Below are 14,019 nucleotides of genomic sequence, written 5' to 3'. Positions count from 1 at the left end.
TAAACTCACGAGTGTTTCTGCATGAATGAGTGCGAACTATTGACCTTGGGAGTGAGGTGGTTTCAGAGAAGTTGTGTGGCTGCATTGCTGTGCCACTTAACCCTTGCTGCTGTTTTCAGTGGGGCTTTTTGTGGGGTAACGTGGCTGCCTGATTTCTGGGCTGGATTAGGTCACTTCCAGGATTTTAGAAGAGCAGACAGTGTAAACATGTTGCTGCTCAAATGGGTCCATCCCTAAGTGCTGACAGCTGCTCATGGGTTGGACATAAAGAGAAATGTGTGCACAATCCCCTTGAAGATCTCCTGTTGTCTATAACAGCCACTGTTGTTTGAATGACTTTTTCAGGAAATCACTGAAGCCAGATAAATGTGTAGAAACTAGAACCTGTGGGCTGAGGAAATGCCTCTTCATGGACATGAGTGGTTTATTTGCGGTTCTCAAATTTCTTTTTCTGTCTTTCACAAAGAACTGTCTGGTGATGGAGAACCAGGGGGAATTATAGGTTAAAATAAGAATCCAAAATCTCTTTGAAAGTCAAATGTAATATCAGCATCATACAGCTCTGACTGATTCTTTAGAAGAATTAGTTAAGAATTGGTTAAGACTTTTTCTTGAGGCAAAGCATATTTAATTATTGCTTCCAGAGCCCCCAAGAAGCATATGCAGGCGTAATATCCATACTTGCAATTTGTCAGGGGAAAAAAAACCCTGTATTTCCAGACATAATCCTCAAGTAGATACAGTTCAATATCTTGTTTTTCAGTCTCTAAGGGAAGTCTAAAAGAGGACATGATATTAAGATGGTCACATGTAAAAAGAGTATAATGGAAGCCTGCCAGGTGCAGCTATTTAATTTGGCCCTTTATAATAGACTGTGACGGCACTCAAAGATAAGATGAAGCTGTTTTGAAATTGAATTGCAGTAGCATTTATACATGATGAATCATTTAAAGGAGGTTTATTATAGATTCCAATTGGTCTTGTCCTTTAGTAATGAAAAAAAGAACACTTAAAGCTAAAAGACAACCATTGTTAAATCAGGCAGGTAAGAAAATAGATTCCCTAAACTACATTTAATCAATTCATAGCAATCTCATGTCTACAGGTTATTATTGAAGCAAATAAATTAATATTTCTTTAGGAAGATGTCAGGATGAGAATAGTGAAAGTACTTAAATTAATTGAGCTTATAGGAAAAATTTAATGTTATAACCAAACTGTATTGTACAGTTCTTTGTGTTGTGAAAGTAGTTTATGTTTTCCTCTCAGACATCAGCACTAAATACTATTGGAAGCTGGATGCTGGAACAAATAAGAGAGGTGCCAATAACTTCTTCTGCCCTTTCCTGAGCATTGTTTTTAAGTGGGCTCCAAAGCTTCCTTATAATTCTGGGATTGAATCAGACTCCTTATAGGCTCTTCCTGGTGTCAGTTTTTCCTGAGGAAATCTTAACCACACCTGAAGCCCCCTGCTTGGACCAAAAAGTCCACCTGTAAAAGCAAGTACATCTCATACTTGTGGTGTGCATGCTGGCTGTAATTGATTTGGTATTCATACTTTATTTAGATTAAATCTGTGAGTAATGTCTGTGCTATCCCTTGGCATCTCTTTCTAATCCAGTGTAAGGCTCCAGTACAGAGCAAAAAGATCAGTACCAGAGAAGATTTATTAATATAACCCATTAACATCATTATTATAATAGTTTGATTTGTTTTTTCTTAGGTTTTATTTTACAATGTTCAGGTATCAATGATTACATTGAAATGTGCTTGGGTCTTTGCATAGATTCAGACTGCTGTTTGGCAGACCAAATTAACACCTGACTTGTTCACATCTGTAACCTTTTTTAGTAGAAACTACCTACTTCTTAGTCTTAATCTGAACAAAATTTAGGGATGATGGTGATTCAGTAAACAAATCACACAGTTGGGTAAACTGCATATCTTATGTTCCTGGAATGGCTACTGAGGGAAATGTGTTTGTTCTTACATTAATTACTTACAGTAAAAGTAAAATATGTCCAGAAACAGTTTGCAAAAGGTTGCTGCCAGCCTCACTTCATGCAGGCCATTTGTTTTATCTCTGGGTCAGGATCTGTGTCCTGCTGTTGGCTGCAGCTCCCTCCAGAGTTATTTCACCTCGTCAGAATCCATCCACACACAATAATCACTTCTTGGAAATCACGAAGTCTTTATCCCTCAATCCAAAATGTAAATGAAGAAAACAAATATTGGAGAAAGAGAAACATTGGGCAGGGCTGCACGAGTGGTTTGAATTACAGTAAATAGGCCATGCATGTGACTGGTCACTAACAATAATTTCATTTGGTTCCCCTAGAAAAAGGAAGAATGGAGAAGAAGAGCAGCCAAAGCCCTCTCTTAGTAATCAATACCGAATTGTTACACCCACATTCCAGTATAATATGGATTACAAGAAAGTTGGCAAATGTATTATTATAAACAACAAAAATTTTGAAGACAAGACAGGTAATGTTCTTTCTTTGATGATACTCATTACAGACCATAGAATTTTTACACTTTCTCTAATTAATAAGTATTCTATTTTTAGGACATGCAATTTTAATGAATGTTTTTATCTTTTTGATAAATAGTTGTTCCTAAAACTTTTCCTGTTCTCTAACACCAATGTTAGTGGCTCTTTTCAACATCTTTTCAGTATATGTCTCAAACACCATGTCTCCTTGCTGTACTAACTTCAAACTAAACCTTTGTTCCGGAGTTTAAAACTATGTTGTTAAAATTTGAACTTTGGCATCTGCAGCCCATGTTATAAATTCTCTGTCCCTGAGCTGCAGCTAAAAGCTACAAAAGCTAATATCTGTAGCTGTGCTCTGTTCACTCCTGCATTCAACTTTCCAGGCCACATGTGGTTTCAAAGTAGACAAATACTTGTGTTACAATCAGGTTTGTAGGATTTTTCCTGTACACTAGGCAAACACAGTAAGTTGTTTCCCCCAAAGATTCTGTGTCAGTTCCTTTTACTGGGTATAATAGGGACACTTTTCAATAGGTTTTCCATGGGGTGCTTTGTGTTGTGCTGCATAACCAAAAGGAGCTGGATCATCCTTAGAGCTCCTGTGTTTCAAGGTGCTGGGGGCACGCCAGCATTTTTCAGGATAAGATATGTGTTAACACTGAACATTGCCTTATTTTTAAAATCTCACAATTTGTTCTCAATGCTGCTAGAGGATTGTTTTAAAAACATGTCACCAAGACATTGTTTAATTTTATCAATGATAAACTTAAACATTTGCCTTCGAACACGTGAATCACTTTGAGTTGTGTAATGTGCAGTCAACCATGTTCTTTGTTTTCTGGCAGGAATGGGCACACGCAATGGCACTGACAAAGATGCTGGAGACCTTGCTAAGAGCTTTAAGAACTTGGGCTTTGAGGTTGATATACACCATGACCGAAGCCGTGATGATATGGAAAAATTACTGAAGAAAGGTAGAAATTCAGAAGCATAGAATAATTTAGAAGGGGACAGACCTTTGGAAATCACTGAATCTGCTCCCTGTTCACAGCAGGTTAAAGTAGAGCAGATTGCTTAGGCCCCACACATACAATTTTCTGTATGGAAGGATTTGTTTTCGGAATGGACTGGGCTTAATTCCACACCTCATCCCCCAGCATCAATTCAGAAATGCACGGTGTTCTTGTGAAGCACTTGTCCCATGTATTAGCTGAAGAGCCTTCATATTAGATGAGGAGTTCAGCCTGTTGATTCCAGTGGGCTAAACTCAGAGTCAAGTGAAGGATGCATCCATGTACTCAAGGTACTCACCACCTTGTAAAAGATGATCCATTCCTCGTGCCTGACAGTAGGAGCCCAGTGTATATTTAGCCTCAGAAAAATGCATTTGTTAAATATAATTTCCATTTAAAACGTGGCTTCCTTTTGACTCAGAAGTGTTTGCCTTGCAGCTGCTGAGGAGAACCACAGTGATGCTGCCTGCTTTGCCTGTATCCTCCTGAGCCATGGGGAAGAGGGGCTCATCTATGGCACAGATGGGCCCATGGCTATCAAGAGTCTGACTGCCCTGTTCAGAGGAGACAAATGTAAAAGCCTTATAGGCAAACCCAAACTGTTTTTCATTCAGGTAATAGCCCTGAGGTGAATACAGTGTCCTACCGGTGCAGCAGGGAAAACATGCTTTGTTGGTTGTCTGCCCTAGAAAAATCCTGTAGCTTGACTTACTGAATGCTGCTGGAGGTTTGTGAAAAAATGTGTTGAGAGAAGTTTGTCTATGGATCAAATTATTGTTTGTTTTTAAAAGATAATTTATATATGAGATTTACAGGTGTAAAGAATATTATCATTGTAATTTTCTACATGGTTTTTCTTGGTAATACGTGAACTTCAAAGTGGAAAGATAGACTCACTTCTGCAAACAGAGCTAAGGACAGTATATGATTTTCAATAGGAGTAATATTGTCCAGGTCTCTTTGAATTAAGGCTGCTTCTACAAATCACTGCTTAAAGAAACACTTTTCTTTCCCTCAGTAGCCTAAAAATTTATATTGCATTTTTAAACTACCATGTAAATAATTATACTAGTTAATACAATTATTAGTTAATGTATTAATTGTATTTGTTAAACTTTTAAAGACAACTGTTTCAAACAGCAGTAACTGACGTATAGTGGGTCTGAATTCTCTTTTTTACATTATACATAGTATTATTTACATACATGAGTTGCAGCAGATGTGGTTTTCCCTAAGCTATTAATCCATCAATTAATCCTCATCCTCAAAGGGAAAACTGTTTTAGACTCTTCATACTACTGAAGTGATGTTTCTTCTAATTACACTTTTGACATGGTTGCTTTATAGACTTTAAAATTATCTTAATAAAGGTAATCAGCCCTCTTACATAAGCCAGTCAGACTTGTTCTTTTGCAAGAGCTGTCAGTCAAAGCTACTGATCAAGAGCTGAAAATTACCCACCAGGACCATTGTCCCAGTGTGCCCTTTAGCTAAACCCACCATTAAGAGAAAATTAAGAATCAAAGAGATAAATGGAAAAGTATTAAAAATGCAATATATTTGTAATGGGTGGTCAAACACTAGACCACATTGTCCACACTGTAGAGTCTCCACCTGTGGAGTCCACTGTCAAGAAATTGTCCAGAAGTCACACTACACACAGCATTATGTAATAATTGGGTGCTGACAATAACTCTAGACTGGTAAAATTAATCATGGTTAGAATAAACCAGTGCTGACATGGCACTTGTTGACAAACAGCTGAGATGCACAGCCTCAACACCTTTGCCTCCCTCTTCTTACAGGATGTATATTTTTCAAAGGGTAAACTTGTAACTTTGTCAATGAACAATTAGATATCCCCCAGAATTGCATCTCTGCTTTTAATACATTCAAAGTACTGCTTAGAACTGAATCCAATAAAAAACTTTGATGAATACCAATTATTATAACACCTTGTTTCTGCTTACTGGAAACATGCTATTTGTATTCTCTGCTTTCAGGCCTGCAGAGGCTCTGAATTTGATGAAGGAATACAAACTGACTCTGGACCTGCCAATGACACCCTGGAGACAGATGCCAACCCAAGATACAAAATCCCAGTAGAGGCAGATTTTCTGTTTGCTTATTCCACAGTGCCAGGTAAGGAAAAGAGGGTCAAGATGGGGGTAGAAGCCTGAATACTCACCATCCGTACTGACTGGATTGGAGATTGAGCCCCTGATGATACATTTTACACTGATGGACAAAGCACAAAGGCTCAGTGTACATTGGGTATCCATCCCTTCTACACTGGCTGTAGAGGAAAAGGGAGATTACAGATGGCAAAGGCCAAAGGATTCCCTGTGTTCTGGGAATCTTGCACTTCCATGTCCTGGAGTGCTGAATGTGTGATGAAGGCAGGAAGACGAATAGTTACAGTACAATACTTATCCTCAGAAAGGAAACCTGTGTCATTTTACTTCTTGCAGATTCCCTAATGCCAAAATGTAGAATGGTTCTTGAGCAGTGTGAGGTTTGGAGAGTTAATATACATTATTCTCAGCTTTAATGAAGTAGGATGTGTAACACAGCCGTTAAGAGTTCAGCTTTCAGTGTGTGCATTGTCAATCTTTGCCCAGAATCTTTCACACAAAAGAGCAAAAGTCACGCCCTGTATTTTCTTCCCCGTCTTTCCTGTCAGGTTATTACTCCTGGAGGAATCCTGGAAGAGGCTCCTGGTTTGTGCAGTCTTTGTGCTCTGTGCTGAACGAGCATGGGAAGCAGCTTGAGATCATGCAGATCCTCACTCGGGTCAACTACGTGGTGGCCACCAACTTCGAGTCGCAGTCGGACGATCCGCGCTTCAGCGAGAAGAAGCAGATCCCCTGCGTGGTCTCCATGCTCACCAAGGAGCTCTACTTCTGACAGGGCACTTCAGTGCAGCCCCTGATGGAAGCTCAGGCTGTGGTTTTGGGTGGAGATGTGGTTGTGGACAGGAGTAACGCATTTTTAATAACAGACATGTGGTAACACGAGATTTTTTTGTAAGATGGGGTATCTGATCGATGGAGAATATGCAATATTTTAAAGAAGCTGTGGGCCAGCCTGACAGCTACCACTAATTATTGTGTCTTGATTTCTCTTAGTGTGGCTGTCATGATTTATGGCTACTGAAGATGTTATGACCCATAAAGCTTTTTCTCAGAAAGCAGATTGTAAATTAAGAATAAAACCAAAAAAAATCTTGCGACTCCTTCTTGTTCACTGCTAGCTCATGGAACCATAATCTCCTTGGAAATTTCCAAAGACCATCATATTATGGGTATGTCCAGTAATAAAAGAGTTTGTAGCTATTTAAAAGGGTGTTTCTTAGTCTAATATATTAATTTTGTTTTAATTGATGAACATTATTCATGAAGGCTAATGGTTGCTCTGTGCTCAATCTGGAAGTCAGTTTACTTAGTCATCATTCTAGCATAAGATGAATGTATAAAAAAATCAATATTTTTAGATTATTTACCTGAGCAGTATAGAAATGTAACAAATAGAACAATCAAAATTAAAATCTTCGTGAAAGATTGGCAAATTCTACTTGGATGGAACCATATTAAAGTGCCTTTGTAAAGATATTTTGCCTTGCAAATGACAGTTGACTGAGAGAACAACCTGAAACGGTGGCATTGCATTTCTTCTGCTTGCAGAAATAAAAATGTCTGCTTGTTGATTCCAAAGTTAATGACAAGGCTTTAAAACATTAAAATTTAATGTTGAAAAGGTAGAATTATATGTTCCAGTAAAAAAATGTGTGTTTAAATTTAACTTCTAGTTGCCAAAACTGGAAATGGTTACTTGAATCAGAAACCAAAAGTGCCTTCTTAGTTACTGTATGGTCTTGATTTTGTGTTTTAGAGTTTTGTTGGTGATCTTTATATTTCTACTTTTATATTTCCCTTAGTTGGTAGCTAGGTCAAAAGAAGTAAGTTTAATGATTTGGTTAAACTGATAAAGAATTAGTTGTTCATCCTTTTCCCTGTTAATGTACTCTATACTCCTTGCAATCTTCTGAGAAAATGAAAACCAAGTTAGCAAATTGTTAAGTTTATTTTCTTACAAATACTGTGAAATATTGAGACATATATTTTTTTCATGAGTCAAATTTACAGTTGTTTGAATTAAATAAATTATGATTTATGGAAATATTGAGCATGACATCAATAAAAATCATTTTTTTTTAAATTCCTTTGTATATCTGCATGTTTGTCACCCGATTCGGTAAAACAAAAACCAACCAAGATATATCCCAGTCTCTTTCTCTTTAAGGAATGCAGGTGGTCTCTGGCATCTTTTCAGGAGGAGGTTTACAGTGTCAGGGGAAAGGTAGATTAGAAAAGTGATTTGGCACTGGGTGACTTGGGTTGGACAGGCCATGTCCTCTCTTGGAGTAAACCAAAGTTAGGGGAAGTATTATATTGGAAATACCATGTTCCACCAGTGCTTCATCTTGCCCTTTATACTGTAAATTGTACAGTGCTCTAGCAGTGCACGTGGAAGTGTTCTCCTGTTGCTTCTGACAAATAGCTCCATCTTAAGCTATTTTCTGGAATTAAGGATGTTCCTGGTTTACCATGGCCAGCCAACATTTCAGTATTTGTTACTTCTCTAGAGGGTCTTTCATGTCTTTATAGTTCATTAGTATTTATTTGTTGAGGTCTAGCCTGTTTTTAAATTTCTGTGAACAATATTCCACTGTCTCCGGAACTTCAGGCCAGTTCCAATATATGAGATATAGAAAGATCAGCATAAAATCCCTGAATACACTGCCTGAGAGGAAAGATTAACTCAGAGAAGAAGTGAAAGACAGAAAAACATCCCCTTGTGTCAGGACCAGGATCTCTGCTGGATGTGCATTACTTCAGATCATGTCCAGATAAAATTAATAATATTTCAAAAGAAAATTGTATACCACCAGACATCACCCCTGAATGGTGATACTGACAGAGCTGGGATCTGTGCAGCTCTGAGCCTGAAGGAGCCCACTCAGAGTGAGGAACCCTTGACCCTTCCACTCCAGCAGAGCCAGCTTGCTGAATAGTGATTTACCTTTTTTTCCCTGATCAAATTTATGACTATTTTCTATTGGAAAGCAATTCCCTTGCCATCTGCAGGATTAGCCAGATGGTTTAGTGTGCAAATCCACTTTCATTATTGATACACTGAATGTTTCTGGAGAGAATCCCAAAAATTCACTTTCAGCCAAGACTAACACTGAAATTACATTGTCATGACATGGGCAGCGCAAGAAATCCTGCTCCACCATTGTATGTTTAACTAAATGCTGTTTAAGTCTGAAATTGGTTTCAATTTATGGTACTTTTATGATCTTTTAGGGTTCTTACTGCTGCTTTATATTCCAGCCATGGGTGGATATTGTGCTTTAGAAACAGCTCAGGAAATGAGGGGACTGTTCAGAAAGCTGAACCAACAAAACCAGGTTGTCTCCAGGTTTTTTTCCTATGTGGGAGACATTTATCACTGCCTCAAATGTGCATATTTTTCATTGCTTCTAAGTGAATATTAATCTTCTGGATTTCCCCTTTCCAGAGCAGTCTTTAGTTACTTCCCATGCAGAAACAGGAATTTCCTTGTGGGTCATATTTCAGGTGTTTGTATTTATACAAGGACTAGAAGAGGGCAGTCACAATGCAGGGCAAGGACTCGTCGTGTTTTGCTGCAGGAGGCAGTACAGGGAATCTGGATTTACATGAAAGTGTATTTCTCTAATAACCTTCTTCACCATGAAGACATTTTGCTTGTAAGTATTAACACAGTTTGTTTTCCTTATCTTGGAAATTTTTGAAGTTTTATAACAGCTTTCATCATAATAATTTGAGGCATTTTCTTTGCATTTTGACTGAAATGTCTCATTGCATTTCAAAAGGTTTGAAGCAATCAAATCCCTTAATGCCTAGCATACAAAAATCTGAAGGGGTATAATCATGGAATTGGCATTTTCTGTTTTGAATTAGACATAACCTGTTTACCATGTTGCTTTCAGTTGAAAAGACAATTAGATGTAACAATTAAAAATTTTTTCCCAAAAGGCAGAGTGAGATAGCACAACTAATCTCACGGGTATTTGTCTTCCTACATGCAAATCTTGACTTTTACTGACATCCAGAAGAGACTTTTATCCTGCCAGAGACTCTTGGAACATTGTTTTGTAGTAATTGCATTGTTTGCCAGTTGAGGTGACTGTCAGTCACACTGAACAGAACAATATATTGCCTTTCATTGCAACCCAAGGTGTGTGCCCCTACTACTGACTTTGTGTACAGTCATTTTTAGTTTTGGAAATTGCTTTTTTTTCCTTTTATTTTTCTGGTAGGCAACAGATGAAAACTCTAGAAGCAAATTTCGTAGCAGTTTGTACAAATTTCCTTTTATTTTTCTGGTAGGCAACAAATGAAAACTCTAGAAGCAAATTTCATAGCAGTTTATCACGGCATTTGTACAACAAATCTTTCTTCCCAAAAGGCAAAAATTGCAAAGGTGTCCCTGAAAGAAAAACTCAAAAAAACACTGACAGAAATGTGCAGAAACCTCTGATGGACCTAAGCTTGCAGTGGGTCATTCCCATTTACAGTCTAGAACAGGAGGAATGAAAGTTTATAGCTTTAGATGTGTCTCAGGGGTAAAATTCCATGTGTAACCCACCCCATTCCTGACCACCCTACTCCTGACTGGACCACGTTTACTTTTGGCACCATGGAGCAAAATAACTGAAGAAAGAGAAACAGAGGAAAGCCCTTGAATCTCTCACTGCAGCCAGGGTTCTCAGTAAAGAGCCAGAGAACAGCACTTGTAATCCTTCAGAATTTCCCAGGAGAGGCTCTGTGGCTTCAGGTGGCACAAGGGGGTCTGTGTAACCTCCTTGTAGGTACAACAACTTCCAGCCAAGACCTGATTTTGCAGGGAATGAGAGTTTTGAGGAAAGGCAAAGGGAAACTTTTGGAAAGGCATTGTATTAATACAACAAATCATTAAAATTGCCATAGTATTAAAACTGTATTTTCTACATATATTTTAAACTCTTTAGGCCAAGTTATGCCAGTTTTGTACAGGACTGATCATACTGGCAAAGCAGTGTCAGAAACATACACGGGTGCAGTATTCCTAGGTTACAGGTGTTGTGACTAGTGCAAAAGAAATGGCCAAATGAAGTTCTCTTGGCAGCCCTCATCACTTCTAGGCAAATCTTTCTGGCTTATAAAAGTGGATAATATTTGTTATTTGTAATTTTGTGATTGTATTACAAAATAACAAATATAGCATATAGTGTACAATTTAATATGATATAAAATTATTTATGAATATATTTAAATTAATAGTTATTATGGCTGTTTTATGTATTTTGATCATCAGTATGAAAATTAACCATTGTAAGATTTTTTTTATTTTCTCAACAGCAATTGTGTGTGCAGTGAAATGCTGCTCTGCAGCAAGCAAATTGAAAGGCATTAGTTCAACATTTATGCTCTTTTTGTTATCTGGGTGGAAGACACAATCAGGATGGCTTCTACAAGTAAAAGAAATTCTGCAGGTACAAAATTTCTTATACTAAAATTTCTCAGTGGTAAAGTGGTGAGATGATCTATCCTTACCCAAATGCCATCTATGAATTTCTTTAGGGGTGCATTTCAGATCACTAATTAAGAAGCTAAGACCAGACCCCAAAAGTTAAATAAGATCAATTAAATAAGGCAGCAGCTCATGATATCTTCTGTGCCCCTACATTTTCACCACCTTTACTTTGCAGTTTGGGCCAGTTGTCAGCATTAACACCAGGGAAGCAGGGCCTGGCTCTATATTTTATAGCCTTGATTTATGTTTGTTTTATGGCCATTTAAGCATAGAAGCCTGGTGCTAAGCAACAATTTCCAGTTCAAACAGGTCTTTTTAAAGAGATTAATTGGCAGCAAGTTAAGTAATGGTGCTGTTCATTTCTCTTTGATTAGTGAGAATTCAAAATACATTTTGCCCTGAAGGTGGAGTCTGCAAGCACGGATTCCTCATCAAATCACCACCTCTTCAACTTTTCAGCTCACAGGTATACCAGCACAGATTAGACATATTTCAGCAACCCCTCATATCTGCTGTCCTGAATTTTAATGAGACACAAATTGCTTTCTCTTTGGCAGAATTCCTGGAAAAGGCGTCTGTTTGTCCTGTCCAAGTCCAGCACAGGGAATTACATCCTGAAGTATCTAAAAGGCCAAAACGTGAAAGGCTCCATAGCTGTTGACCAGTATGTAGCACAAATGCATCATCTTTTTTATTTTGAGTCATGTATCAGCGCTCTTCAGTGGCCACTGATTGTGCAAGCACTTGCTCCTGACCCAACAGGTCAGGATTGGGTTCTTGATTCAAACCCAATGAACTCCACAAAAGAATCCCTTGGGATTTGTAGGCTTTGGGTGCAGCTAGGATATATGTAAAAGTGAAAATCCTGATTTGCTTTATTGTGATTTACTTTTGTGTGAGTGATTGTGATGTATCTGCCAGTGAGATACCTGGCCTGGCTCCACAATCCCACTGTGTTCCTGCATCCCAGGCTGTGTCCCTGCAGTAAAACACATTTCACCTCCTGTCAGGACAGTGCCATGCTTTCACTCACAGGTCAATCAGGACAGGCTGTGCCACTCTCAGCTGTGGCACACACCCTTTCCCAGCTTGCAGCTTCACAAGGTCCTTTGCAGGTTTGTGCAAAGGTCTCCTGACTTTCTCATAACCCTTTGGGCTGATTATGGTTGCTCACTGCCTCTTATTCTGCCAAGAAATTGCCCTGCTTGGCTCATTTAGGTTGGTCATTTCCCTCCTGTCAGCCCATGCCTACTGCAGCAAGACTGAGTGTCCCTGCCTTCGGACTGGTACCCTTTACTATGCCAGGGATGGTCTGAAATATGTGCAAGGGAAACAGAAAATGTAATGGGAAATGTAAATATTTCCTGTCAGATCTAGAAGTTAATACTCCAGGCTCCTGGAATTGTTAGGCAAGGACGTCACTCAACACATTGCTGTTGCGCTTCTTCCATTAAAAGGATTTACATTGTGAAGCTTTCAAAAATATTGCAGCTTGCTCAGTGGTCTGTGGTTACATTATTACCATAATTATTGTTGTTATTACTTTTATTAATTTGGCTTCTTGGAAGTTAATGGAAGTAGTGCTTCAAGTGCTTCAAGTATCCATTAAGAGTACTTCTGTTCCCCTTCCCCTTCATTAAAACTCTATTAATATACAATTTGTTTCAAATCATTGTTTTATAGTGGTTAAAAAACTTCCACAAGAAATTTTTCTTACTATTGTTTCTTTTCAAGATTCTGAATTAAACCAAAAGCCCCTTTTTCCAGAAATGAGGATCCATATTCTGGGCACTTTTCAAAAGTTAATTTTATATATTTTGCCTGGAGACTTTCTTTGTTGAAAGACCACCTCTTTTGAATGTGTGCATTTATTTTCTTGAGAAGTTTTTTCTGTGGAAAAATGTTTAACTTTCCCCTTGCAGATCACATCATATTTTGCTGTGCTCAGAGTAAAATATGGACATGCACACATATATGTGTGTGTCTATTTGCATGTAACTGTGTAGAGTTATCTAGGATGTTTCCCATGGTTATCTTCACAGAATCATAAGTATTCAAGTTGGCATAAGTAATGCTGAAATTATGGAAACGGTGAGGAAGATGTTTAAATGCCTTCCTGAGCAGGTGATGTCCATCAGCACTGGAAGCAGATGTTACTACCTCGTTGGGGACAGCAGGTGGGCATAGCAGGATGTGCAAAAGCAGTGGGACAGGGCTGTTAAACCAATGCAGCACTAAGCTGTGCCCCAAGGAAGGGCCCTGCTCCTTCACAGCCATTCCCTTCTGTGTCTCAGCTACTGATGGCCCAGCTCTGGGATGAGGTGATTCAGCTGCCTGATCCAATGGAAAACTGCTTTTTTTTTGTGGCATTGCCTCCTCTTACTCCTGGCTGGGTTAATAACAGATCCTCAAAGTGCTGGCTGGGGCTTTTGCTGCAGCAAGGGGGTGCAGTCTGTGCTGTTTCAGGCTGCAATTGAGTCCTGAGGAGGGGCAGGAGCTGTTTCTGTGGAGGTGATCAGCCACAGCTCAGTTAGGTGAGGGAGGAGGATGTTTGTCACAGTGCTCCTGTACTGCTGGTTCCCAGCATCTCCTCTTCAGTTTCCCAGTCACGAGCACGTCAGGGGGAATTTTTGCTTTTTTTGCAGAAGAGCAGCTGATGTGTGAAATTCTGATAAGAAGAAAAACACATACCTGGGTGCTGCTTGAGCGTGCCACCCAAAGCCTTCCCCTGGGGCGCGGCTCTCACAGCCCACACTCATGGGAAGCATTCCAGAATTAATCCGACTAAATCCACTGCAAGCATGAAAAACAGCTTCAATAGCCCTTCCATGGCATGTTTCTCATCCTGGTGGCCCAAATGCATTCCCAAGCCTTGTTAGCTCTCTG

At 39.0% G+C, this 14,019-nt stretch overlaps 2 protein-coding genes across 2 annotated transcripts in view; both read left to right on the top strand.

The window, feature by feature from the left end:
- Positions 1–7,728, top strand: part of CASP7 (caspase 7) — an 18,860-nt gene extending 11,132 nt beyond the window's left edge. Inside the window, exons 2-6 of the mRNA XM_005416368.2 lie at positions 2,339–2,487; positions 3,343–3,471; positions 3,949–4,124; positions 5,514–5,652; positions 6,194–7,728. Coding sequence (XP_005416425.1) covers positions 2,339–2,487; positions 3,343–3,471; positions 3,949–4,124; positions 5,514–5,652; positions 6,194–6,417 — 817 coding nt within the window. The 3' untranslated portion in view covers positions 6,418–7,728. The remainder of the gene's footprint in view (positions 1–2,338; positions 2,488–3,342; positions 3,472–3,948; positions 4,125–5,513; positions 5,653–6,193) is intronic.
- A 1,363-nt stretch (positions 7,729–9,091) lies between these two features.
- Positions 9,092–14,019, top strand: part of PLEKHS1 (pleckstrin homology domain containing S1) — a 12,758-nt gene continuing 7,830 nt past the window's right edge. Inside the window, exons 1-5 of the mRNA XM_014310374.2 lie at positions 9,092–9,304; positions 10,959–11,092; positions 11,508–11,599; positions 11,691–11,797; positions 13,176–13,310. Of these exons, the coding sequence (XP_014165849.1) occupies positions 11,062–11,092; positions 11,508–11,599; positions 11,691–11,797; positions 13,176–13,310 (365 nt within the window). The 5' untranslated portion in view covers positions 9,092–9,304; positions 10,959–11,061. The remainder of the gene's footprint in view (positions 9,305–10,958; positions 11,093–11,507; positions 11,600–11,690; positions 11,798–13,175; positions 13,311–14,019) is intronic.

This window comes from Geospiza fortis, unplaced genomic scaffold (genome assembly GCF_000277835.1).
Source record: "Geospiza fortis unplaced genomic scaffold, GeoFor_1.0 scaffold130, whole genome shotgun sequence".
Classification (NCBI taxonomy): Eukaryota; Metazoa; Chordata; class Aves; order Passeriformes; family Thraupidae; genus Geospiza; species Geospiza fortis.
Note: the sequence above shows the minus strand (reverse complement) of the source record. Positions and strands in the feature narration are given on the sequence as shown.